This window comes from Mirounga angustirostris, unplaced genomic scaffold (genome assembly GCF_029215605.1).
Source record: "Mirounga angustirostris isolate CCGP_5_RB_7025 unplaced genomic scaffold, mMirAng1.0.hap1 SCAF_6, whole genome shotgun sequence".
In the NCBI taxonomy this organism is placed as follows: domain Eukaryota; kingdom Metazoa; phylum Chordata; class Mammalia; order Carnivora; family Phocidae; genus Mirounga; species Mirounga angustirostris.
This window is the reverse complement of record NW_026991714.1, coordinates 2,400,857-2,426,922: the sequence shown is the minus strand read 5'-3', so window position 1 is coordinate 2,426,922 and position 26,066 is coordinate 2,400,857. Positions and strand designations below refer to the sequence as shown.

Sequence of the window (26,066 nt, the reverse complement as noted above, 5' to 3'; positions counted from 1 at the left end):
ATTATTTTTAAAGATTTTACTTATTTATTTGATAGAGACACAGCGAGAGAGGGAACACAAGCAGGGGGAGTGGGAGAGGGAGAAGCAGGATTCCCGCTGAGCAGGAGCCTGATGCGGGGCTCGATCCCAGGACCCTGAGATCATGACCTGAGCCGAAGGCAGTAGCTTAACGACTGAGCCACCCAGGTGCCCCTATACTTCAATTTTTTTTTTAAAGATTTTATTTATTTATTTGACAGAGAGACACAGCGAGAGAGGGGACACAAGCAGGGGGAGTGGGGGAGGGAGAAGCAGGCTTCCCGAGGAGCAGGGAGCCCGATGCGGGCCTCGATCCCAGGACCCCGGGATCATGACCTGAGCCGAAGGCAGACGCCGAACGACTGAGCCCCTAGCCTGAGTGTTTCAAGGACTGGGGACAGGTCGAAATGGCCTTTATGATCCGGAGCCTGGCGCGGAGTAAGAGCTCATGAACATCCGCGCGAGGGGCTGCGTGCAAGGCTCCTCCAGCTTTCTGGGCCCCGCCTCCGCCTCCGGGGCCCAGCCCTGTGGCTGGAAGGATGCAGGTTCTCCTCTTGCCTCCCAAGAGGGGTCAAGGGGGTCCAAGGCCCTCATTCTTTTCTTCTTTTTAAGTTAGTCTCTATGCCCAAGGTGGGGCCCGACCTCACAACCTGGAGATCAAGGGCTGCCGCGGCTCCTTCATTCTTTTGTTCAACAGGCACTGGTCTTGTGCTTACCTGGTGCCCGGGATGCAGAGGAAATGACCATGATGATGATGATGGTGATGGCAGCTACTTTTATTGGACAGACCCTACTGACTCACAGGCACCCGCCTAAGACCTTTATATTTAATAACTTATTTAGGCAAGAAATAAAAGTTCCCCGGTTCTCAAGAGCTCACATGCTGGTTGGGGACACTATTATTCATTCGTGGAACAAAGATTTGTTGAGCACCTACTGTGTGCAGGCATGGGGAGCTACAGCTGTGAACAAAATAGAGAAAAATCTCTGCCTAAACATGGAGGGGACAAATGAAGCTTGCAGCCTAGTGGTGGGGCTGGGGGAGAGACGAGAGATCTGTAAAATCGTGATGCATTCCATGATCTCGGTGCTGTCATAAACAAATAGAGGCCAAGAACACAGGGGAGGGGGGTGGGAGTGCTGGGGGCCCTGGTTTTGGAAAGGGGGTCAGGAAAGGCCTCACTGAAAAGGTAACCTCCAGGTGAAGACCTAGAGGAGATGAAAGAGGGACCCACGCAGCTCTCTGCAGGGAGGAGGGCATTCCAGGCTGTGGGAAGAGCAGGCACCAAGGCCCTGAGGCCAGAGCACGTGCCACGTTCAGAGACCAGCTAGGCGACTGGAACAGAGAGGGTGTCAGGGGAGTGGATGGGTCAAACCCCACAGGGCCTTGTTGGCTGCGCTGGAGTTTGTTCTAGGAGATAGGGAACCACCAGGGGATTTTGAGCAGAGGAGGGTCACGATCCAATTCAAGCTTTAAAAGAATAACTGGGGGTTGAGTTGGCTGTGGGGAGCACATTGGAAGCAGGGAGAGTAGGAGGAGGCCACCACTCTGGCCCAGGGGCGTGGTGCGGTGGGTGGCTCGGAACCCAGGACAGTGCTCCTGGGGGAGGGGGGAAGCTGGGGGGCGCAGAGCATGAGCGCCTCTTCCCTCTGGGATGGGAAGGGGCTGCGGGGAGTCCTAGAGTAGCTGCATTGAGGGACTCGGAGAGGGCTGGAGAAAGTGCCCTGATGCCGCAACCCGCTGAGCGCACGATGCCCCTCAGCAGACGCACACCCCAGAGGCACAGACGCGGTGGCCAGCAGGGCAGGGCAGGGGCGGGCAGTGGGAACCTCAAGGGAAAGCCCAGAAGGACAGAGCCTCCTTGCTGCTCCCCAAGCCTGTCTAGGTGCTTGGCCATGGTGCCCATGATGCTGGCCAGCATGGCCCACTCACAGGGGTCGTGCCCACCTGATCCCTCCCTTGCCCTCCTGGGTCTTCGGGTGTGGGTAAGGGACCCTGGAAAAGGAGCTACAACCCCCACTGCACACCTTCTGGCCTGGCATCCCGTCCCTGCTCAGGCTCCCAGGTCCCTGCCCGTGGTGGTCCCGGCCCTGAATCTGCCCACAGGCCCCACCCCCCCGCCCCTCCCAGCCCTGCCCACTCCAGTCCCCATCCCTCACCCCTCCACTGGAGCTGTAATCACAGCTCAGCCCAGACCCCCTCCTGTGAATAATTGGGGCTGATTTAGGGGCTATCAGGGGAGAGGGGGGGCTAATGGAGTTGGTGGGGGGCTGCCCTGGTGATGAGAGAGGTATGAGAGGCAATTAGCAGGGCCGGCAGCCTCAGGAATCACCTAATGCACCAGCGGGCAGTAAGGGCTCGGAAGGGGTTGGGGAGTGGACTTGGACTTGGGGAGGGATCCTGGCCCTCCATCAGGATGCCCGCAGGAGGTCGAAGGACAGATAAGAGGGACTTCCAGCAAAACAAGGAAAGGGGGGGGCCTATGGAGAGGGAGGGAAGCTGACGGGTTGAGTCAGGAGCTCCCAGTCCCCCACAGCCCCCCACTCCCCAGTGTCTCTCTCTCACACACACACACACACACACACACACACTGCCCCAGCTGAATGCCATCCCTCGCTGGGGACCAGCTCCTGATTAATACCAACATTAGCCCTGAACACTCTCCCCTCCTGGCCTCGCTGCCATTAATTACCTCCTCTCCCAGCCCAGCAGAGGGGAAGCCAGCTCCTCTGGGGCAAAAAGAATGCATCTGACCCCCTGCCCAACAAGCCACTCCTGCCCTTCCTCCGGGCTTCTGGCTTCGGGCTCCGGGCTTCGGGCTCCGGAAGGGAAAGCGAAGGAGAAGAGAGGCCAGGAGTCCTGAGGAAGGAAGGGAGGGAGAGTGTCCCTCGGTCCCCAGCACACCCGCACCCACACCTGCACCCCCTCTCTGAGGCCCTCACCCCTGCAAGCCTTGCTGCAACTGGACCCCAGGTGGTCGGCCAGGGGCTGCAAAACCTGGACGAGGTGGGCAGCCAGACCCCAGAGCCCCTTCCCCTGCCTGCAGCCTTCCTGTTTCCGCCTCGAGAACAGGAATGTGCACAGCTGTGTGCGAGGGCGAAGTTTACACACACCTCCTCCCAGAGGCTGTCCCGTGCAAACACCAAACCAGACACACGGTGTGAGAAGGGGACGACACTCCCCCGCGTGGCACCACCCAGCGCCACACACGGAGACACACCAGCGACACTCGGCTCCCAGGAGCAGGGGAGGCTGCCTGGAGCTGCCGCAAGATATCACAGAACATCCCGGTGTTGGTGGAGGGGGCTCGGCCTCCACCACGAAATCTTGCTGGCGTGCACTTGAGCCTCAGGAGGAGGGACCCTGTCTTCTCCCCTTTGGGCTGCCACCTTGAATCTCTCCAGCTCAGCTGCACCCTCCCCCCTCCCTCTTTCCCTCTCTCCTCCCCTCTCCCTCCCTCCCCACCCCCCCCCCCGTGTCACACACACATGCACACACACTCTAAAGCAAAGCCCCAGTCCCCCCCAGTCTGCTCCTTGCCCTCAGCCCTCTCCTCCGCACAGCCTTTGTGTCCCACATTGTGTCTCTACCTGTCGCCCTCAGGGAAGACGCAGGCACCCCAGCTCCCGCTCAGGATATAGGGTGGAGGCTCCATGAGATTTTTCCGAGTCCCTCCCAACACCCCTGTGAGCCCCGTTGTAAGACCAAGTGAGCCTGGAGACCCGACAATCGATATCCCTCAAAGATGAAGATGCTAATAACTTTATCCCCTGTTGTCCTCCGACTCTTGCCTACATTAGCTCTCACCACAGGCCCAGGCAGCTGGGACTTGCAGTGGGCAGGCCTGGAGCTGAGTAACCCCTTCAGATCCAGGTGGGAAGCAAGAGGGTAGACAGCAAGAAGGACTTCCTGACACTCAGGAATGGGAGGTCACAGGGATAAGACGCAGGAAGCCTCCGAAGCATGTTCCTAACACCTGGATGGATACGTTGGAGACCTGACTCAAGTCTGTGAGCATCTGTGACCTCAGAAGCACCCGACAGGGGTGCCAAGGTCGCTGTCTAATCCTTGAGGGCTGCCTGGAGGAGGTGAGCGGGGAAGGGAGGTCTCCCTGGGGAACATCGGGGGACTGGAGTTGACAGGGTTGGTCAGCGGGGGTCGCTCTGGCCCTTACCTCTCTAGACCTGCAGTCTGCAGGGGTTCAGAGGGAGAAGAAACCCCTGCCTCACCTCCCAGCCCCCACAGCCAGCTAAGTCCTCCCTCTCTGCAGCTGGAAGGCTGGTCGGGACCAGGCAAGAGCGCCTCTTCTGTGAGCACTGTCCCCACAAAACATGGCACCTGCCAGTCTGTCCTGCCTCACCCACAAAGACCAGGGCCAGGCCGGGATGGAGGGCACGCAAAGGATGGAGAGGAGGAGACGAAGAGAGGAATGAGGCCAGCCACCTTGTGCCCGGCACATCCAGGCCAGTCCCTGCTGGAAGGGACTCACAGGACTTGCTGAAACCCCCAAACAGCCCTGTGAGGTGACTGCCACTGTCACCCCCATTCTGGAGACAAGGTCACGACGGGACAGAGAGGCTGAGTGACTTGCTCAACATCACACAGCTGCTGAGCACAGAACCTGCCGCTCTGGCTCCAGAGTCTAGAAGCTTGCTCTCCAGGGAGCCTGATCTTGGAGGAAGAGGAAGGGACCCCGTTTAGCAGGGGATGGGCTGAAGAGCCTGGGCCTCGGGCTTGATAGGAGACAGGGCTAGAGTCCAACCCCGCCAGGGGCTCTGCTCGCGCGCTCCCGGGCCCTGTTCTGCAGCTCAGCCTCTGTCTTTTCCTTCCCTCCATGCGGATGCGCCCACAGCCTTTCTCTGCATGGCTCTGGGCTGCTCGGCCCTCTCTCCCTCTGGGCCTCTGTGCAGGCTCCTCCTGCCTCCGTCTCTCCTGGCGGCAGATCCCTGTCTCCCCACCGCCCCAGAGCCAGAGGTGCTCAAAGGCTCCCCTGTGGCAGTGGGGGCTGTCGGAGCTGAGGCGTAGAGCCCCTGGGGGGCTGCAGGGCCGAGGGGGGCGTTCAGCCTGGCTGAGAAGTCGGGTTTTCTGGGTCCTGGCTCTTCCAGGGACTGTCACCCCCTCCCGCACTGGACAGCCTGTCCAAGGCCACTTCAGGAATTTGGCAAGACAGGCTCTCTCCAGGGGCGCCTGGGTGGCTCAGTTGTTGAGCGTCTGCCTTCGGCTCAGGTCATGATCCCAGGGTCCTGGGATCGAGCCCCGCATCGAGCCCCGCATCGAGCCCCGCATCGAGCCCCGCATCGAGCCCCGCATCAGGCTCCCTGCTCAGCAGGAAGCCTGCTTCTCCCTCCCACTCCCCCTGCTTGTGTTCCCTCTCTCGCTGTGTCTCTCTCTGTCAAATAAATAAATAAAATCTTAAAAAAAAAAAAAAAAAAAAGACAGGCTCTCTCCAGCTGACACTCAGAGACCCCAGGGCCTCTAGAGTCTGGGACTCTCTCTGGGGTCTCCCTTCACTTGGGGGTTCATAGGGATGCAGGTCAGGACAGTCCCCACCCAGGCTGCCCCAGACCTCTGCCCACACTGTTCCCGGAAACCAGAACAGATGCGCGGTTCCCCTGTCTGTCAGGAACCCAACCCCTGCAGGAGCAGGGCAGGAAGGAGGCAGAGGCTGCTGGCAGAGGCTGAGGGGGCCCGGATGGCTTGGACCCCTGGCTTCTTCAGAGAGCCCATCCCCGCACTGGGGTGGCCCTGGGGGAGCCCCACCGGCTTCTGCATCACTGACGCCCTCTCTCCAGAGTTGGGAGGATGGAGCTGGCAACAACCTCCTTAAGAGGAGAGTTCTGGGTGCTCCCCTCCATGCTGAGCGTGTTTGCAGAGCCCATCACCAGGTCTGAGCCTCCGCCTTCCAGTCCAGACAGACTTTTCCGAGAGGGTGGGGCTTACACTAGGTCTAGGGGACCCAGGTGTCCCATCCCCACAGCCTCAGGTTGCTGTCCCTGTCCCAGCTCCCCGTGGGGTCCTCAGGGTCCCATTCCATTGATCCCCCTGCAAGCATGCATCTCAGCTGGTGCTTAGCCCCTGGTGGGTGTGTGGGGGGGCAGCTAATGGACTTGGGCACAGCCAAGAGGTAATTAACAGGGAGGGGCATGTGCCTCGCTGGGGTGGAGGGGGGCACCATTAACGACAGAGGAATCCAACAGCTACGGCGAGGAGGGTGGGGGCCGTGTATGTGTGTTCACATGTGTCTGCCCGTGAGACCTGCTCATCTGCATGTGAGTGAAGGGGAGGGGGGCTCTTAGGCCATGAAACTGGCCATGTGGGTGCAAGCAGGCACCCTCCTCACCAACCACGACAAGGCCCGGGGCTCAGGTTGCCTGAAGGGGTCCGAGTGACTGGCTTCAGCTCCTGTTCCTGTCCCCTCTCCCACTCTCTCATGGAACATACCCCTCCCCGTGCTGACCTTGTTCCCAGAACCCCTCACCTTACCTGCCCAGTTTTTCCAGCAATACCTCTGGCTGTGGTCTTAAGAGCTTCTGATGCCGTGATGCTCTTGACCTTGGAAATGTTCCACTTGCCCAGGCACGTCCCTTCCACTCCCCGACCCTCCATCCCCTCTGCTCCAGGGATGGCCCAAATCCCACTCAGGGAGGACACCCCAAACCTCCACCCACGGAGTCTCCCAGTCCACCCCCTCCTCAGCCCTGAAGAGAGGCTCAAGGAGCAGAGGAGGTGGGAGGATGGGAGTACGGGTGAGAGAGAAAGCGTCCCCACCAAGCTCCCATGCTGTTCTCCAGAACATTCTCTGATTCGGCTGGCCTGTCACTGTTTCCACCACTCATCCGCCCCTGTCTGTCCATCGGTGTCCGTCTGTCTCTCTGCTCTGTCCCCACATCCCCCCGTACAGTCTTTCTGCATGTCCCCAAGTCTGTAGGTTCCGCCCCTGTCTCTGCATTGTCTCTCTCTTCGCACCTTCCCTGGCCTACCTGTTGGATCTGGTCGCCGACCCTGTCTCTTCCACCATGTTTCTACACCCCCCCTTACTCCACCTGGTGTAAGCGCCCCCTCACTGGGTGGGGCCGCACTCACTGCGCCCCCGCCCTGGTCAGAAGAGGAGGGAGGACCTGTGAACTTGGCCCTCAGGGACCAGACCCCCCCCATCAATCAGCCTGCAGCTCTGGGTCAGACCTCCATTAGCACTAACCAGCCTGGACAAGAGGCAGACACCATCGGGCTAGGCCTAGGGGTGATAAGACCCAGATTGAATCACTGTGTGGGGGGAGCTGGTCACCCAGGGACATGAGACAGCCACGACATTAGCCCTGAGGAGCCATGGGGAGCGTGGGTTATTGCGGGAGCTGAGCAGGTGATTGGAAGTGATGGGACCGGAGTCGGGGGGGCACCGCTCCTCCAGGGCTCCTGGTGAGGAAGATGGGGGCGGGCGGGGAGGGCCTCAGCCAGCCTCGGAGCCTACAGAAGCCTGGGGCCATTCTGTAAGGCCAGTGGTGTTCCAGGGGGCAGAGGGGAAGGGAGAGCCCACCTCCTCCTTGGGCAGAATGGGACAGAGAGATGGCTCTGTCCTCAGGAAATAGCCACCTTGCCCAGGCCCCAGTCTCCAGGGGCTGATCTCAAAGCACTCAGAGCCAGGAAGAATGACGGAGGGGAAGGAAAATGGGTCCTGCCTCCCGCATCATTTCTTGCTCCTGCTCCTTCCCTGCCCCTGCCACACGCGTGCACACACACACATGCACACTCAAGCACACTCTCCCTCTCTCTCGTCCATGTTCTACCACCTGCCTGCTCTGTTCTGTGCGCACGAACACCAGGAAGACCTCCCCACCAATGCTTCCATCCTGTCCGCCGCAACGTCTAACTTCTGTCCTTCCACTACAGCAACGGCCTTCCTGAGCATGAAGTGCGGAGACAGCCGATTCGGGTCTGAGGTTCTGGGAAGCCTGCCCTGAGGCCACCCCACCATGGGGTGGACACAATGGCCCCAGGACCAGGAGGGTTTGCGGCAGCTGCCGTGAGTAGGACCACCACTGAGGGGGACTAGCGAGGGGAGGAGCATCCCCCTACCTGCGGCTCAATCCCCCTCTCCAGAGTGACGTCATCCCAAGAACTGGCAAGAGACACACGGCCAAGGGATAATAAATATAATTGCTATGACAGGACCCTGCCCAGAGAAGCAGGGGCATCCTCCACTCCCAGACCCCACTTGTCCCCTCTGGCATGCTGAGGGTGAGTTAGATGCTTTGAGATCACCCTGGGGCTGCTGGGAGTTGCAGGGGTTGCCGAGGGCAGGCCCCAGTGTTCAGGCTGCACAGCCCCTGGGCTGGCCGCCTAGCCCAGGACATCCAAGTAGACGGGAGGCGCCTGGGCCAAGGCCTGCAGCCGGCCATGCACGTCCTTGATGCTGTGGCGTTGCTGGGGCTCCCGCTGCCAGCAGCCCCGCATGATGGCGTAGACCTCCGGTGGGCAGGCCCGGGGCCGCTCCAGCTCCCGCCCCTGCGTGATGCACTCAATCGCCTGGGACCGCCAGAGGGAGAGAGAAGAGGGCGCACTGAGCTGGAGCGGGAGGGGGGGGCCAGCAGCTGCACCCCCCACCCCCGCCTCCCTGAGCTCTCCAGGCCGGTCCCACAGATGGCTGGGCCTCTTGGCTACGAATAATCTAGAAGGACGCAGCGAACCCCAAGATTCCTTTCCACCCCGACACTGAGCATGTAGGCAGGCTGGGAAGGCTGAGCTGGGGGTAAGACTGCTTCCCGAAGGGCTGTAATCAGACCTTCAGAAGACTGGCCAGGTGATTTGAGGAAGGGGAGGGGCCCAGGCATTTGCCAAATCCATCAGCCAGGGCTGAGGGCTGAATGGAGGAAGGGAAGGGTCCTCCACCTCTCAGCTCCAGAGGGCAAAAGGAAAGTAGAGCAGGATTGCAGGCCTTGAAAACTGGCTGGCTGGCGATTTAAGGTACAGGGCAACCCCAATTCCTTTTGTCTTCTGTAGGTACCATTCTGTGGGGTCCTAGCACCTCTGAACAGAAACTGCAGCAGGAAAGATCCAAGCTAGACTCCAGGAAGGACTGTTAGAGCAGCTAAGGGATCCAAAGAAGGAGAGATGGCGGCAGGGAGATGGGTGACGGGGCCTGGAGGCTCTTCCCCTCCCTTCTTTCCTCCCTCCCCATTAAAGGACTTGGGTTATGGGCAGCACTAATTCCATTCCTTCTCTCCGTGCTTGAGAAAATTAAAATCTATAACCCTCTCCCCCACCCCGGCAGCCTCCGGGGAGCAGACTGCATTAGGACGAGAAATGGAAACTGACAGCTGCGAGCCAAGGAGGGGGTGGGGGGAGCTGCTCTGGGAGACAGAACACCTGGGGCCTGCTCTAGCAGTGTCCAGGGGGGAGGGCAGAGGGAGGGACGGGCCTGTCCTTCCTGCAGTCTGACCTCCAGCCTTCCTGCTGCAGTATCAGGCCCTCTTGCGCTGTGCACCTCTTCAAGGCCTCTCCCTTCCTCCCTGATAATGCCTACCGGGTCTATAAAATGCAGCTAAGCATGGGGGTCTGGGCTCCATCTGTAAAGTGCTTTGAGGCTCCCCCAGGAGCCAGCTGGGCCTGGGCTCGGACTGGGAGTGGAGGCAGGAATCCGAGCGGGAAGAATGCAAGGAGAGAAGGGGACCGATGGAGGCCCAGCCTTGTCGGGCCGCTGGATGGGGCCCCTGCAGTGGGATGGGGCACCCGGGGACCCGAGGGGCAGGGCCGGGGCGGTGGGCAGGGCTGACCTCCGTGTTGGAGAGCTGGTACCAGGGCTGCTTGCCGTAGGTGAAGATCTCCCAGAGCACCACGCCGAAGCTCCACACGTCGCTCTCGGTGGTGAACTTGCGGTAGAGGATGCTCTCGGGCGGCATCCAGCGGATGGGCAGCATGGTGCGGCCCCCCACCTGCAGGCGGCGCCGCGTCATTGCGGGGGGGGGGGGGGCGGCGCCCGCACCCCCCCCCCGCCCCCGCTGCTGCCTCCGCCCCGCCCCGTCATTAAAGATGAATGGCAGGGGCTCTGGGGGCCGACGCTAAGAGGGAAAAAGCGATGGTGGCGTCTCTGTGCGTCCCAGAGAGCGGAGACACACCCTCGTCCGTGGCCCAGGAGGTAAGACAGGGGTTAGAGTCCAGAGAGGGGCAGCCTGGTCCCCCACGCCGCCCAGGAAGAGGAGGGCATGCCCGCGCCCGAGGCGGGGGCCCAAGGACCCTTACGCGGTAATAGTCCGTGCTGTAGATGTCCCTGCTCATGCCGAAGTCGCCGATCTTGACCACTAGGCCTTGGCCCACCAGGCAGTTGCGCGTGGCCAGGTCCCGATGCACGAAGTGCAGACCAGCCAGGTACACCATCCCCGCCGCGACCTGGCTGGCCACGGCCAGAAGCTGCCCCAGGCCCAGGGGGCCGGGAGCCACGTCCTCCCCGCCAGCCAGCAACTTGGCGTCAGGCCCGTGGGACCTGCCAAAGAGTGAGGGAGAGGAGGCCCGGCTGGGGGAGGGGGGAGCCCCCAGGAGGCTGAGGTCACGGAACCAGGGGGGCTGGGGTGGGAGGGGGGAGGAGACTCCCGAGAATGGAAGAAGCAAGGAACAGGGAGGCAGGTGTCTGGAGGGCCTGGGAGGGGGGCCGCCGGGTGTGCCCACCTCCGGAGCCTCCACCAGTGCCCACACTTTCCACATTCACGGCCCCCCCAGGCAGCCCCCTCAAACTCTGAGCCCAGCAGCCAGCTGCCCTCTGGCCCCTGCATCTCTTGCCCATGGACACCTCCCACTGGGTCCTCCAGATGCTTAGCTTCTTCCCCCAGGTCTGACCCTGCCTCCGTGAAGGGAAGCTTCCCCCTAGGCTCCGAGCCTGAAACCTGGGGGTCCTCCTGTCTCTCTCGCCTTTGCCCTCACTATTCAGCCTCCCGTGGGGTCCTTCTTCCTGCCAAAGGTCTCCAGGACACCCTCCACCTCCCACAGCCACCACTCCAGATCCATCCCTGGTCACTCAGCTCCATTCCCCAGATATTCCTTCTTCTGACCCCTGCCGGAGCCAATGGCTTTGTCAGGCCGGCCCCTGCCCACGGGCCAACTTTCTCCTCATCTGTTTATTCCTTCACGTAGCCCGGGGCTTACTACACACCTGCAGTGCGCCAGTCACAGAGCTACCTGGGGAGTAGGCCACAGGTCAACAGGGCACCTGATAGGCACTTAGGCTAGGGGTGGGAGAAGTCAGGGGAGACTTCTTGGAGGAAGAGACATTTAAACTGAGACGTAAACCCTGAAGAAAAGAGGTGAGTAAGCCATTCAAAAGGGTCAGAGACAGAGGTGGGTGAAGTGACTGGGAGGAAGACCTGCTGTGCCAGGCAAAGGGTACTGTAAATGCAAAGGCCCCGAGGCTCGAAGGAACAGCTGGGCTTCTTAGGGAATGTCCTCCAGACTTATCTAGGAGCCTTCATGATTCCCTCCTTTGGTTCCCTGTGCTCCCCGCAGCATTAAGAGCCACTTCTCCCACAGCCTGGGTCCCAGATGGTGGCCTGTCCCTGGACTGCAACCCCACACTCAGCACTGAGCCCACACGGTGTCTGGTGAGCCAGGCCTCTGGTCTGGCCTCCCGTTGACTCCAGTCTCCTGAGCCCATCCACCTCCACACTCCACATGGGGGTCTCATCACCTCCCTCCTGCTCCGCACCCTGCATGGGCTCCTCCTCCTCCACAGGATAAGCTCAGACTCAAGGTCTCTCCCAACTGAATTCTATAGCTTGACGGTGTGGATGACCCTTCACTCCCAAGGGGATGTTCAGAGACCAAATCACGACCATCAGCTGGACAGCCACACAGCGCTTTCTCATCCAGAACCACAGCCCCCCACTGTCCCTCTTACTGGCAGGGAAACTGAGGTCAGAGAGGAAAGCTATTTGGCTCAGCTAGGAGGTCACAGCTGAGTGCAAGCCTGGCCCTCCCCCTACCCGCCTCACACCTCCCAGGGCGCCATCCTGGGAAAGGGGGCGTTCTCATCCAAGGACTCAACAAAGGGAACATGTGACCATCACAGTCAGGGGCTGACAGGAGGGCTCTACTTGGGGTCATACTTACCCCTGTGTGCCTGTGGGCAAGCCACTTACGCCTCATCTGTGAAATGGGCACATTTCTTAAAGCTATTAAAATCATCGGCACACATTAGTAAATGTGTCAGAGTTGTTCTGCCACAGCAAAAGAAATTAACTTTTAGTGATGTTCTTCGAGTATAAATGGCCATATACACTTGGAGATTATGAAGAATACATATATATTAGGGTGATTATTCAGACACACGTGTCCATGCACACGCAGCCAGGGTGCAGAGTGGGAGCAGAGTACCTGGAAGGCCTGTTACTGTCGCCGTAGCTCTCCACGCTGTCACCCCCACAGGCCTGGTTCTGCGCGCCCCCCCGCACATGCAAACACTCTCTGCAAGTCACTGTCCTGATTTCTGCTCGCGCCCCACCCCCCCAACTACCGCCACCATGTCCTTGGCGCAGACGGCCCCCCATCCACACAGCCGCCTTCGCGCTCCTCCAGGACAGGAGCCCGGCCCTCCTGCTACGTCTGGTGTCCCCCTCGGTTCGACAGACCATTGGGGATGCGCTTGCAGGGAAGGGGTACAGGGGCTCAGAGCCGGAGGCCAGCACTGGTGGCCAGGCACTCCTACCGGAGGAAGCGGTTGAGGTCCCCATGGCGCATGTACTCAAAGACCATGAGCAGCGGACGGCCCTCGGTGCAGACCCCAAAGAAGCGCACGATATGCTGATGCTGCAGCATGGTGAGCAGCTGGGCCTCTCGCTGGAAGTCCTGCCTGGCGCTCTCCGACACCTCCTTCAGCGCCTGGACGCCGGGGCGTGGCGGGACTGGGTGAGGGGCCCCCTCCCCTGCCCACACCCAAGGGGGCCACACCCCGCAGCCCACCCCCCCAGCCTGAGCACCCGGTCCTGGAACTGGGGTGCTCTGGGACGTGGGACCCGGGCCAGCGGCAGCTCGTAGACAGGGTTGTACCTTGACGGCCACGAGCATCTTGTCCTGCTCAGACAACAGGTTGTGGCACTCCGCAAGGAAGACCTTCCCAAAGGCGCCTTCGCCCAACTCCCATTTGAGCACGATGTCCTGGCGCTTGATGTGATGAACACCTGCCGGGAGGCGGGAGGCCTGCAGGGTCAGACCTGAGCCCCCGTGTTGGGAAGGACTGGCCGGCAGGCCTGGGGGCAGCGCAAGGCTGCCAGCCAAGGGGGTGGCTGGGGACTGAAACTGAGCCTTTGGGCATTCCTCAAAGCCCCATACTGCGGTGTGGACGGGGAAAGGAGGGAGGGGAGGGGAGGCTGGTTCAGGCCTGGGGTGGACAAAGGAGACGACACAGGGGCTTCTGCACACGCGCACACACAACCAGGCTCACCCCCACCCTTGACCCAGGATAGCCCCTCACAGGCATCACTGAAGTATTGTGGGTTCTCGATGATGTGGCCTTGGAGCCCAGAGCCTTTGCCCTCAGTGGGGGACAAGGAGCTGCCACCTAATGTCATGAAATGCAGGGACATGGCCAGTCCGTCCTCTGGAGCCAGCACAGCTGCCCCTGGGGAAGCAACACAGCCTTATGGAGGGGTCACAACCCAGGTACACACCCCAGCCCCTGTCAGGCTGCAGGGCACCAGGCAACCCCGGCCTGTAACTTGCAGGGGAGGGGCAGGGGAGCGAGGGAGCGAGGCAGCCCGCAGGGGACGGGGAGGCACTCTGGCCTCTCTCTGTCTGGCTCCTGCCCAACGCCAGGCCCAGTGGGCCACCAAAGAACTCGCCCCCCCCGCAGAGCTCAGACCTCCCAGACCCACTCAGTGTTTGACTACAATCCAGCCGCCAATTAGCAGCTGCTGCTTGACACTCTCCCAGCCGCAGCGCCGACAGACGCGCCCCGCGGCCAGGCCCGCATCCACCCCAGTGCACACCCCCTAGCTCTCCACCATGTGCAGGCCCCCCACACGGAGGACGGGGTCAGGGAGAGCCAGTGGGAAACAAAGCCAGCAGGACGGACGGACAGACGGACGGACGGACAGCCCCACTGCAGCACCCCGACTCACGGTTGATCCCAAACTTGTTCCTCCGTCCACATTTGTTGAGCACAAGGAAGAACGTGGAAAGGAAGAGGCAGGCAAAGACAGCCAGGCCCACGGCCACTGAGACCTGGGGGTGGGGGTGGTCAGAGCCGAGCTTCTCCTGCTCCCTCAGAGTCCCCCCAGAGCAAACAGCTCCCCATCCTGCGTGGGAGCCCAGAGCCGGGCCCCCAGACCTGCGTCCTCCTCCCTGACAAGCCACGAGCCCAGCCTCCCGATCCCAAGGCTGAGACCAGCTTCCCCGTCTCATGCTCACCCCAAAAGGGGTTTCATCCTTCTTCTCCACTGGGTCTCCAGAAGTGCTGTTAGTGTCTGTGGGGACACAGGGCACGGATAGTGGGCCTCGGCCCATGCTATGTCTCCTGCAGCAGCTCCCCCCGACCCGCCCCTGCTGAGCCCTTGGGGATCAGGTCAGCTGTGCCCTCTGCCCCAGCCTCGGCTTCAGGGACCAGACAGAACCTGCCCTCCGGCCTGGGCTACTCACCCACTGGCGAGAAGGAGACTGCAGTGGGAGGAGGAGAGAGAGCAGTCAGATGGGGGGAGGAGGTCAGTGAGTTTCCTCCCCACTCACCCCTTCCTGGGGCGGTGGGTGGGGTGGGGAGGTGGGGCGGCTGGACCTCGAGGAGAAGAGGCACGCAGCCCTTCTCCAGCTGGGCCCCCAATGCCCTGGTGCACCACCCTCTCCTCGGCCAGCCCAGGGAGCGGGGCAGCCCAGGGGTTCGGGGCTCCCGGGGTTCGGGGGAGGCAGGGCAGGGAGGCCAGCGCGGAGCCCGACACCAGAGCTCCCGGACCAGGCCTCCCCGCGGCGCCCGGATCTGTGCCCCGAGGGGCGGGGAGCAGGGTGGCCCTCGCACCCGGGATGGGGTCCTCGGGGTTGAACTCGAAAGGGTTGTCCATGAAGGCGGCCATGACAAAGGCGGAGGCCTGGCCCAAGGGGTTGGCGGCCAGCAGCGTGTAGTTGCCGTTGTTGACGTGGGTGGGCTGGTTGAGGCGCAGGCAGCCGTGCCGCACGGTCTCGTTGGCCGCGGGCTCCAGGAACTCGGTGAAGATGAAGCTGGTCTCGTTGAGCACGGAGCCGTTGAAGAGCCAGCGCAGAGAGGGCGCCGGCTGCCCGTCCACCGAGAAGGGGATGCACCAGTGGTGTAGTTCCACTGGCTTGTGCAGCTGCACGCTGGCCGGGACTGCGGGCCAGACAGGGCGACAGCCGCAAGTCAGGGAGCAGCCGGAGGGGACCCAGCGCCCACCTGACCAGTCGGGGTGGGGCAGAACCAGAAATCAGGTGGCGGTGGGCCAGCAGGCCCAAAGACGTGCCCAAGGAGGGACCTCCCGAAGAAAGGCGACGGTCAATCTTAAATGAACCAGGCAGCAGCTGCACACAGTTCAGAGGCTCGGCCAGCCTCTGTGGTGGCCGTCAGTGACAGCCCCAGGGAAGCGGGTCCCGCTATGGGAATGAAACACGCGGTCTTTTGGATAAGGGATCCAGAAAAATGAAGTGCAATCAAGCTTAAGAAGACCGGGAGAGGGCCTACACGTCAAACAAGCAAAAAATATGTAGTTAAACAGCTTTTGGAAAGGGGCGCCTGGGGGGCTCAGTGGTTAAGGGTCTGCCTTTGGCCCAGGTCATGGTCTCAGGGTTTTGGGATCGAGCCCAGAATCAGGCATCAGGCTGCCGGTGCAGCGGGAAGCCTGCTTCTGCCTCTCCCTCTGGCCCTCCCCCTGCTCATTCTCTCTCTCTTTAACAAATAAATAAATAAAATCCTTAAAAAAAAAAAAAAAAAAAAGCTTTTGGAAAAAAAATGTATGGGTTTGAAATAGACCCAACCTGAGGAGAGCAAAAGCCTCTTGATAATAGATACATAGATGTGCAGGGGCACCACTCGGCAGGAAAGGACCTAAGGAACAACAGCTGCTCCCAGCACCACTGGTGAATCTTACAAATACAATGTTGCACAGAAGAAACTAAGCCCAGAATAATACTTGCAGGAGGATTCCATCTCTAGACCGTGCGCCAACAGGGAAAACTAAACCACACTGATAGGGAAGCACACGTGTGTGAAATTATTTTTAAAAGCCAGGAAACGATTATCCCAAAAGTCGGGATGGTGCAGAGAAAAAGGATGGGGAGAGGAAAGGGACTGTATTCTGAAGAGCCAAAGACTAATTATTGTTTAAAGTATCTATGTTTTATGCACATATCTACCTTATATTTCACAATTAAAGAAGAAAAATTGCATAATGTACAGGGTTTAAAGTAATTTGTTGGCAGACCTAGGGAAATTAGGCAGCGAGCATAAAGAAGAGCTGGGGAGGAGAATCTCTTCTTTTAAAACTCGGATGTGGGGGCACCTGGGTGGCTCAGTTGGTTAAGCATCTGCCTTCGGCTCAGGTCATGATCCCAGGGTCCTGGGATCAAGCCCCACATCGGGCTCCCTGCTCAGTGGGGAGTCTGCTTCTCCCTTTGACCCTCCTCCCTCTCATGCTCTCTGTCTCTCATTCTCTCCCTCACAAATAAAGAAAATCTTAAAAAAAAAAATTAAAAATAAATAAATAAAACTCGGATGTGGGACAAAAGTGCTCCGGTGGGCGGGCAGCGAAGTAACACGGCGAGAGCGGCAGGCAGCTGGCTGCCTCAGGTAGCAAGCCTTGGGCAGGGAGCCAGAAAGAAATCCATCCCCATCCCTCTGGCCTTGACCAGCCCCCAGGACTTCCCCCACAGGATCAGATTTTCATGGGAATCTGGAAACAGCTGGGTGGGAACAGCTGTGGAGATACATATCCCAGCCCCTTCCTCCAGCCCCTGCCCCTCAGAGCCTCTTTCCAGGGAAGAAGGGGGGTGTGTGTGGGGGGGTCACTGGGACTCACAGGAGACGTTGACCTGCACGGAGACTTCGGCCCGGCCCATGTCATTCTCCGCCCAGCATGTCACATTCTTCTTATTGAGGTCACTGGTGACATTGGCCAGGGTCAGCCCCAGGGATGGCAGACCCCCAGATTGCTGGGTCAGGAAAGAGAAGGGTAAATGAGGGAGAGTGTCAGCAGGCGTGGGTATGGAGGCAGGGGGCTGGAGCTGATATCTTTGGGGCACCCCTGTGGCTCCAGATGGAAAAGAAAGGAGTGGAGAGAACGGGGGGAGGGAAGAGGTAGAGGAGAGAATGCCCCCCCCCCCTTAGAGCTTGTTCACAGACTATCTCCTGGACCATTTATTTAATGATCCGAAAAAATCTAGAACATGACCAGTAACTTCAAAACAGGCGCAGAATACCCTGAACCAGGACCACCATCTGAGCAGCTCAACAGATGTCAAGAACCCCAAGTACCAGACAGACACAACTCATTCTTGCTTTACACAGTTCTAACAGTCTCCGCCCAGGGGAGACCAGAAAAACGGGCTGGCAGGGCATTGGGTAGGCACAGCGGCGGCACCCCGAGCCCCTCTGGCAGATAAACACGGAGAGTGAAGCTAGCGGCCAAGTGACTTCATTCTGAATCATCATCAGAAGACTCAATCAGGTTCAGATTCTCTTCCTAAGAAACTGTGGATATGTGTCAGTCACACGACCTTAGGACAATTCCTAATCTTGCTGAACCTTGGCTTTCTTGCTTTGTAAGCCAAGGAGGTAAGACAAAATGATCTTTTGACATTTTAGAAAGCTATTATTTAGAAAGCTATTTCCATAAAATGATGGAAGTCAATGGAGCAGTGGACAAACCTCATTTATCTGGAAATTTCAGAAATGTGGAATCCTGCAACTAAGTGCTAGAGGAGGTGAAGTTTCCCCGGGCTTCCACTGGAATGGAAGCTCGAAGTTCCAGAAGAGCTCTCTAGCCTCTTGTGCAGGCTCTGGCTTCCAACCTCCTCCAGGGGAAGCCCGGCCCTGCCCCAAGCTTCTGTCTGTGGCCCTGTCTCCCCCAAATCCCTGGGGGTGCAGGGCAGCCCATCAACTCTTCCCTTGGAGCTGCTCTGCCACCGTCCCCTCTCTTGAGGGTGACCAGCCTCCCTTGCCCTCCACTGAACCCAGTTGGGTGTGACTTTTCTGTAGGAAGTTTCTAGAAAACAGAAGTGGTAGCAAACACGTAAATCTCCCTAAGAGAAAAGCAAAACCCTGGAATTTCCCAAAACAGCTGACCAGAAGTCTCTCCGCCGATGGTCATGGCCAACCTCTTGCCTCTGCCTTGTTCCCTTTCCATCACTCACTCTCAGTGGCTCTGCTCAGCGGCTCGTGTTCCCCCCACCATACCTGGGTCCCCAGCTCCAGTGGCTCTTCCTTCTTTCAATATTGTTCCAGGGGCCTCCAGCAATCCTGGGGGTGGGTCCCCTCTCAAAGTGAACACACTGGCCCGGCTCCTCCAATGGGCTGGACCCTGTGTGCCCACCCATGTGGGGCCAGATTGATGGGTGGGCACAGCCTACTGTCGGCCTCGGCTGACCTTGTCCACAAGGCCTTAGTCAGCTGTTGGCTGCTCGTGGCTGCCTGAGCACAAAGGGCCAGGCACGGGAAGATGCCCAAAGACACATCCACACAACAGAGATAGCAGCCAGAGAGTGCCCAGAGGCGGTTGGGACATCAAAGGGCATCACGTCCACCTCCTCAGTTGACAACCAGGCGGAGACATCAAAGGTCATCACATCCACCTCCTCAGTTCACAGATAAGAAAACCAAAGTATAGGCATATTAAGGGATTCTTCCGAAAGTCAGTCCAAAAATTCATTAGTGAGAAAGCTGGGCCCAGACCTGGACCTTCTTTACTAATAAGCTCATCACACACCCAAGAGGATGCTACTTCCACAATCTCCAGGGAAGGACCCTGAGATGCGACTGGATGCAGGACCACGAATCCTGTGCGCTCTCCCCCTGGTCCTGTTCCCTTGTCTACAAAGCCAGTGGATGGGAGGGATGGTCTGTGGGTCCAGGGACTGTCTCTCTGGCAGCAAGCGCCATGTTCCCAGAGAGGGGCTGGGGTCCCCGCTGGGCCAGTGCCCACCCTGAGGGCATGTGTGTGCCTGCCCCACAGAACGAGTCTGAGCCCCGTAGGCTGAAACCGTATCTGCCCCTCCCTTGCGTTCCATGTGCTTCTTCCTCACTGTCTCCCTTTTCCTGGCTTTGTCCCCTGTGTCCTGTCCAAGCCTTTCCCGGGGAGAGGAGAAGAGGGGGGACAGGGACGGGGCAGTGAAGGGCTTCTCACCGTCACTGTGGCCAAGTCCTCCAGCTCCGTGAGGATCCAGCCGGCCCCCTCCAGGCCCCGCCCCTCCACCAGGCACTGCAGCGACACCTCGTCGCCCACGTCCACGGAGGTGTTGGGCATCTGGACCTTCAGCACGGGCACGCCTGGTAGCCCAGGATAGCCGAGGCACATCAGAGCAGGGCGCGGCCCCAGGGCTTTCTCCCGCACGTTCCCTAGTGGCCCCGAGCCCCCACCGGCGATGCCCAGTGCCCTCCAACCTTCAGCACCCCCAGCTCTTGCCCATGTCCGTTCCGCAGTCCCCTGCCCAGTGCTCCCTCCGCAGGCATGCGGCCCCCCCGGCGCCCCCTCCCCGGCACCTACCGCAGCTAGCGTTGGACAAGAAGGCCAGGGGCCCCTGCCCGGGGCACTGCAGCTTCTGGCCGCGCACGCCGCCCAGCCCCGCCTCCTCCCAGCGCAGCAGCCAGCTCAGGGCACACGTGCAGCGCAGAGGGTTCCCCGACAGGACCCTGTGGGCATGGGGGACACCGAGAGAGTCGGGGACGGGCCGGCGTCGGGCCTGAGGCACCACAGAGAATGCAGTAACACGCAGGAGGGGGTGTGGTCGGTCGGTGGGGCGGGGGGCAGGATCCGGAGGTGAAGGAATGGGGCAGAGGAGAAGGTCCTCTCCGGCACCCCAGGCACAAGACGTTATTGCAAGAAATAGAATCCAGAAAGCCCAGGGGCCGGCTGGGGGCTACATGGCATTCGCCTGCCCCAGCGGGCTCCTCAGGAAGACAGGCCGGGGGAGGACTCTGCGCGGGACGACGGAGGGAAGGGCAGTGTGTTCCGAGTGACCCAGGGGCCTTAGGTGCCAACCACACACACCCGGCCACGGTCCCAGGCGGCCCCTGTGCGCGGGGTGCTGGTGAGGTGGGCAGACGCGCGCACGCACTCAGCTGGCCAGCTCTGCCCCCACACCCTGGCCGCCCCCAGGGCAGGAGTGCCCTCCAGGGGACCTGCGGCCTTGGATGGGGGTCACGGGCGTGGGCAGAGTCCCCAAAGAGCAACCCCCCGCCGCAGCTCCACACAGAGATGTGCGTGAGCGGGCGCGCACAGTGCTCTGGTCCCTGGAAGGCCCACACTCACAGCTCCTGCAGGGGGAGGCCCTGGACGGCTTTCCAGGAGAGAGACTCCAAAGCGTTGAAGGAGAGATTCCTGTGGGAGTTGAGACAGAGACAGCCGCCTTGAGCCTCCGACCTCGCTCTGACCCAGGGTGAGGAGGGAGGAGCGGCAGGAAGCTGACATCTGGCTTCTCCTCCCCAGCCCAGGCAACTAGAACCAGCCTCGGAGGCACCGGGGCTGGGACAGGTTAGGCTCTTGGAGTCCCCCTCTTCTCGCTGGGAGAGCGAGGGTTAACCCCACCTAACCCCCTCCCCAGACCCCGGGGGGGGGGGTCTCAGGGAACAGCCTGCTCCCCTCTCCCTGCCTTGGCCCCAGCTGGCAAAGTGCTGAGGCCCCAGCTGGGGGAAGGGACTCCATCTGTGCTCCCCTGCCCCGGAGCCCAGAACCGGCCAGAAGAAAAGGGGGATGGTGACCAGGATCTCCGAGTACTTCCTCAGCTTCTCCCTGCCTCCTTCCTTCCCCTCCTCAGGGCCCCCAGGCCCCGGGCCCCCAGCTGCAGATACGGAGAGAGTGCCAGCCAGGAGGTGCCAGCTCTGGGCCACACAGCAAGCTGGGTAAGGAGCCCCACACCAGCCTGCTACTCCGGGGGCTCTCCGTCTATGGGGACTGCCCTGGCCCGTCTCCTGGCCTAGCTGTCCTACAGTTTGTGGGGGCTGAGTGGGGCTGGCACCACCACACAGAGATCAGAAAGAATGCCCAGTCCAGCACCAGACACAGCGGGGTGTGGCCTCGGCCCAGAAACATCGCCTCTGTGATTCTCGGAATCCTCATCTATAAAAGGGAGCTGACATGCTCTCTCACCCAAGTTGATTGTGAAGATTCACGGACATAAGCGTCGTGAGGTGTCACTGGGTACTCACTTTTAACTGAAGCCCCAGTATGTCGTGAGTGATGTGAGTAACATCACCTTTTCTGTTGTTGCTACATCACTGGACACAGCAGAGACTTTAGAGGACCCCGCACAACCCCATGAATGGCAGGACCCCAGCACCCTGCCGTCTGTCTGTCTGTTCGCCATGGTAAGAAGGAGGGGCTGAACTCCTGGCCCCAGAAGCCCAGAGGGGGGGCTGCCAGGGACTCCAAGAGTCTCCCTCTCCTGCCCCTCGCTGCCCCTCCCCACCATCTACAGAGAGACAGCTGTGACTCCCAGGGGTGGGCAGGGCGACTAGTGGCGGATCCAATGCCCCAGCTCCCAGGCTATCCCCGGGGCCAGTGAGGGGGTGGGAGATGGAGCCCGGGCCAGAATGTGGAGCACGCTCCTGTCCCTTGCTCCCTTTGGACTGGTATGTGTCTGCACTCCAGAAAGAAAAACGGGGCAGGCACCCAGGACGTCCCGTAGCATGAAGCGTGGAAGCGAGAACCCATGACCCCGCTGGTGCCCAGAGCACAATCATCCCTGAAGGAGATGCGGAAAAGCCCCAGGAGAATGGGAGAGGCCACATCCCTGACCAGGTCGGGGCCTTCTTCACAACAGCTGGGGGGTGGGGCACAAGCCCAGCAGCCACTCAAGTCTGAGGGTCCTCCCACTCCCTCTGCCCAGCCCTGGCCACTCACAGGCGACTGAGCCGAGGAGTGAAACGGAAGGCATCGGGCGCCACGGAACGGAGTCCACTCTTCACGATGGTGCTGGGGAGGGGGAAGCAGGGTCAGCCCACAGGGCCTCCGCTCCCCTGGGCCCCGCCTCTCTGCCCACACCAGACCCCGGACCTCAGTGCTGAGTCCTGGACCCCCCAACCCCCACAGCCTCCGCAGCTACCCTGAACCTTGCCTCTCTGCCCACAGCCCTGGCCCCCAGTGCTGAGTCCTGGATCCCCCATCTCCCCACAGCCACCCCAGTTACCCTGGATTCTGCCTCTCTGCCCACGCAAGACCCCGGACCTCAGTGCTGAGTCCCGGACCCCCAACCCCCCACAGCCTCCCCAGCTACCCTCGGCCTTGCCTCTCTGCCCACGCAAGACCCCGGACCTCAGTGCTGAGTCTTGGACCCCCCAACCCCCACAGCCTCCGCAGCTACCCTGAACCTTGCCTCTCTGCCCACAGCCCCGGCCCCCAGTGCTGAGTTCTAGACCCTCCCACCCCCCCACAGCCTCCCCAGCCACCCTGGGCCCCAAAGACCCCTGAGCCTTCTGATCTCCCCCATCCGCAGCCTCCCTGAGTCACTGGTCCCCCAGGCCCTGTGCTGACCCCCACACCGACAGTCAGCCCCCTCACAGGTCTCTCAGCTCCCCCAGGCCCCTCAGGTGAACGGCATCCAGATGCTGCAGATGCTCTTGGTTCTCGATGTAGCTGTGGGGAGAGGGGATGGGAGTCACAGGGCCCAGGCCCACACTCGAGTTCCCATATCCCCCCAGCTGCCTCCCTCACAATCACACCTGCAGGTGCATGCACGCACACTCTAGTGCACACCTGTACACATACGCACCCGGTCACACACAGACCTGCGGGCACGCACACACACAAAGGGACTCGTGCACACACGCATCTTCACCATCACACAGGCACACTCACGTCCCTCGTGTGTGCACACAGAGGCACGCACAGACGCACCTCCTCGCACGTGTCTGCACACGCACTTGTGCGTGCGTGAACGCAGAGGTGGGCGTGTCAGCACGCGTGTACCTTCACACGGGGACGTGGGTGTTCACACGTCTCTCGTGCGCACAAATGACTCCACATTCATGAACACTCAGCTCGGGTTCTGCTTCTCTACACAGGGCCTCTCCTGTTCGTGCTCAGAAATGGGGGTCACGCTGCACACTGGCTCCCACAGAGGACCGAGGCTCACCACAGCCACTGGCCCCCGCAGCACGGAGGGAACCCTGCGGCCATGCAAACTCGCGTGTTCCCAAACACACAGTCCCTGTCTGGGCTGACCCCCTGCCGTGCGCTCGCTCCCTCATGCACGCACGCACACACAAACCTCCCTCAAAGCCACGGCCCCCTACACTCAGGCAGCAACCCCTGCCCCCGCCCCAGCCTTCAGCAGAGCAAGCAAGGGCACAGAGGCTGTCGGTCAGGGACCTCTTGAGCCCCTCCCTGCCCCAAGAGGGACCGGAGAAGGGGGACAGAGGCACTGGGAGGCTGGAGAAGGGGCGGGGGGTGAAGAGGCACAGACCGGCTAGTTTACAGGGCAAGATAGTGATGGGAAGGCTCAAGGAGGGGGGCATAAAAACACAGAAATAGTGAAACAGAGACACGGAGAAAGAGACAATGAGCAGGAAGAGACTGGCAGAGAGAGAGAGAGAGACAGGCAAGGGGAGGGAGAGATAAGGACAAGGAGACAGAGAGACACGGAGATAAGGACAGGGCACCAGAGAAAGCCTGATAGGGAGCTGGGACAGAAGGACAGGCACTCGGATGCGGCCGACGCCCTGGGCCCTGCCCAGCTTCGGGATCTGGCACGCCACAGAGTTCCTGAGAACTCGGGCGCCCTGCAGTGGCATGTCAATGTACCCCCCGCCTGTGCACACACGCACATGGACACACACACACTCGCCGGGCCCCTGACTCACTGCCTCTTCTCAGAACTCTCCCCTCTCCCCCTCCCTTTCCCTGGCTGGAGCCGGGACCAGGCTGCGTTACCTCTCCCCCTTCCCCTTCCCAGCCCCAGCCCAGCCGCACAGGCAGGTAGCCGGCTGTCGGTCCCCCTGGGCCTAGGGAGCAATCTCCCGTGACTCTGGGAGAGCTCGTCCCGCTCACAGGGTTTAGAGCTGGAGGGACCCGGGAAGGGGTGGCGGTAGCAGCAGAGGCAGCGTGCAAGCTGTCGGGCAGCGCACTCAAAGCTGCCTCATTCGTTTGGATTCATCATCAATCTGTCTTTTCGAGTCCATTATCTCCTCGTTAGCTCTGCGGGTGAGGGAGGAGGAGGGGACGGGCAGGCAGAGGCAGGGGGTCAGGCTGCTGCCCCACCCAGAGGGACCTCTCAGCTCCCCACCCTGCATGCCTCCTGGTCCCCGGCCCAGCCTGTCCATGCCCCCCACCCACCCTCCCGGGGGCTGGACCCACTTGGGTAAGGGAATGAGAACAAGAGCTCTGATGGGGAACATTCTGGAGCCCGGGGCCCTGGCGTGAAGGTGCAGGGGACTGGGGGGACGGGGCTGGGGGTGGCGGCCCCTCCCATCCTGCAGAGCCCTAGGCCCAGACCCAGACAAGGCCATCTCCTCATCTCCTGGTCTCCCTAGGGCCATTAAAGAAAGAGATTGAGAACCTTCCCGTTAATTACCACGAGATACGGGAGTACCTCGCTGCCAATTATCGCAGGCTGCTCAAGTAACTTCCAGACAGAGACGGTTTCCACCTCGGATGCCTTCCAACTCGTCACCGTCACCGCATGAGGCCAGCGCTCCTTGACCACCCTCTAAGCCCCAGGCAGCAGGTCGAGGATTTTTCTAGCAGTCCCTCCCCTCTTCTAGAAGTCTTGCTGGCCCCATCAGCTACATAGAATACTCAAGAATTTTCCAGGCATGCCATGTGATGTTCGAGTACCTCTAGGCCAATTATTACAGAATACTCCCATGGGTTTCACCAGCTGCTAACAAGTACTCCAGTATTTTGTAACCAATTACTGCAGGTTGTTGGAGTACTACAGAGTGCTGGAGATTTCTCCCAGTTTGGGGCCCTGAAAAGATGAGAGTCTGTCAACAAGAGCCTTGGCTCTCTGCCCCAGCTAGGGGGCGAAGGGCGGAAAGTGAGCCAGGCGGGGACAGAGAAGCCAGAAGTCTCATTCTCTACACCCAAATCAAGGGATAGTGGGGACAAGAGATGGTGGAAATGGGCAGAAGAGAGCTATGCCTCTCACCCCCTCCCACCTATTCCGGCTCAATCCCCAGTTCCAGAGGCAAGAGCTGAAGTTGCCCGATCATGGCAAGGAACGGGGTAGGGGCTAGCTCCCCCCTGAAAAGGGGCTAAAGCGGTAAGAGTGCCAAACAGAGGGTTCTCCGCAGCTACCCCCCCCCCCCAAGAAGCAGAGCTTGGGCTCCTGTCTGATCTCCAGAAGACTGCTTTGAGATGGCCGGGCTGTCTCAGACCTGGTGCGCGGATAGCCCCCTTGCCCCAGCTGCACGGAGCACCAGGCACCGTCCAGACGGTCACTGCCCTGGCGGCCGCGGAGCCGCGGCGGCGGAGGCGGGCCCAGGTGCAGCCTCCCGCCGCGCCCGCCCCTCCGGACCCCGCCGCCCGACGAGAGTGCGCGCGCCCTCGGGGCACGGCTACGCCCGCCCGCCCCCGCGCCCCCCGCGCCCCCCGCGCCCGCTCGCCCGCCGGACACTCACAGCTCCGTCAGGTTCTCAGCGCCCGGCAGGCGGCGGAGGCTATGCAGGGCCCCCGGCCGGGTGCAGCGCAGCCCCGAGGGGCCGTGGGGGCAGCAGACATCGGGGCAGGGCGCGGCGCTCGCGGACGCCAGCATCAGCCAGGCCAGCAGGCTGCCCGGCCCCGCCGCCCGGCCGTGCCCGCCCCGCTGCCCGCGCGGTCCGCCTCGCAGCATCGCGCCGGCCGGCAGCCGTCCGTGCGCTCGCTCCCAGCCGCGGCCGCCGGGCCTCCCGCGACACGTGCGCCCGCCGCGTTAAAGAGCC

At 61.0% G+C, this 26,066-nt stretch overlaps 1 protein-coding gene across 2 annotated transcripts; it reads right to left on the bottom strand.

Annotated features, from left to right (window-relative positions):
- Positions 1 to 8,177: 8,177 nt before the first annotated feature.
- On the bottom strand, positions 8,178 to 26,024 carry NTRK1 (neurotrophic receptor tyrosine kinase 1). Of its 2 annotated transcripts, XM_045876046.3 has the most exons (17): positions 25,767 to 26,024; positions 22,708 to 22,782; positions 22,051 to 22,122; positions 20,461 to 20,529; positions 19,696 to 19,841; positions 19,336 to 19,478; positions 17,014 to 17,146; positions 15,006 to 15,332; positions 14,636 to 14,653; positions 14,408 to 14,463; positions 14,119 to 14,221; positions 13,473 to 13,619; positions 13,049 to 13,179; positions 12,708 to 12,880; positions 10,256 to 10,496; positions 9,790 to 9,948; positions 8,178 to 8,542 (listed from the first exon to the last, which is right to left on the bottom strand). In XM_045876046.3, the coding sequence occupies exons 1-17, from the start codon at positions 25,976 to 25,978 to the stop codon at positions 8,357 to 8,359; spliced, it is 2,391 nt and encodes a 796-aa protein (XP_045732002.1). In that variant the 5' UTR covers positions 25,979 to 26,024; the 3' UTR covers positions 8,178 to 8,356. The 2 variants fall into 2 exon arrangements, with proteins under 2 accessions (XP_045732002.1, XP_064449816.1); XM_064593746.1 differs by lacking the exon at positions 14,636 to 14,653.
- Between the last annotated feature and the right edge of the window lie 42 nt (positions 26,025 to 26,066).

What these genes read in the sequence shown, in the direction of transcription:
- NTRK1 (XM_045876046.3), bottom strand. Translation starts at nt 25,978, where the DNA reads ATGCTGCGAGGCGGACCGCGCGGGCAGCGGGGCGGGCACGGCCGGGCG. An exon ending in GCTGAGAACCTGACGGAGCT is followed by an intron (nt 22,783 to 25,766) that starts GTGAGTGTCCGG and finishes CTCTCCCCACAG; the next exon opens with CTACATCGAGAACCAAGAGC. An exon ending in ACAGCACGGACTATTACCGC is followed by an intron (nt 9,949 to 10,255) that starts GTAAGGGTCCTT and finishes CGCCGCCTGCAG; the next exon opens with GTGGGGGGCCGCACCATGCT.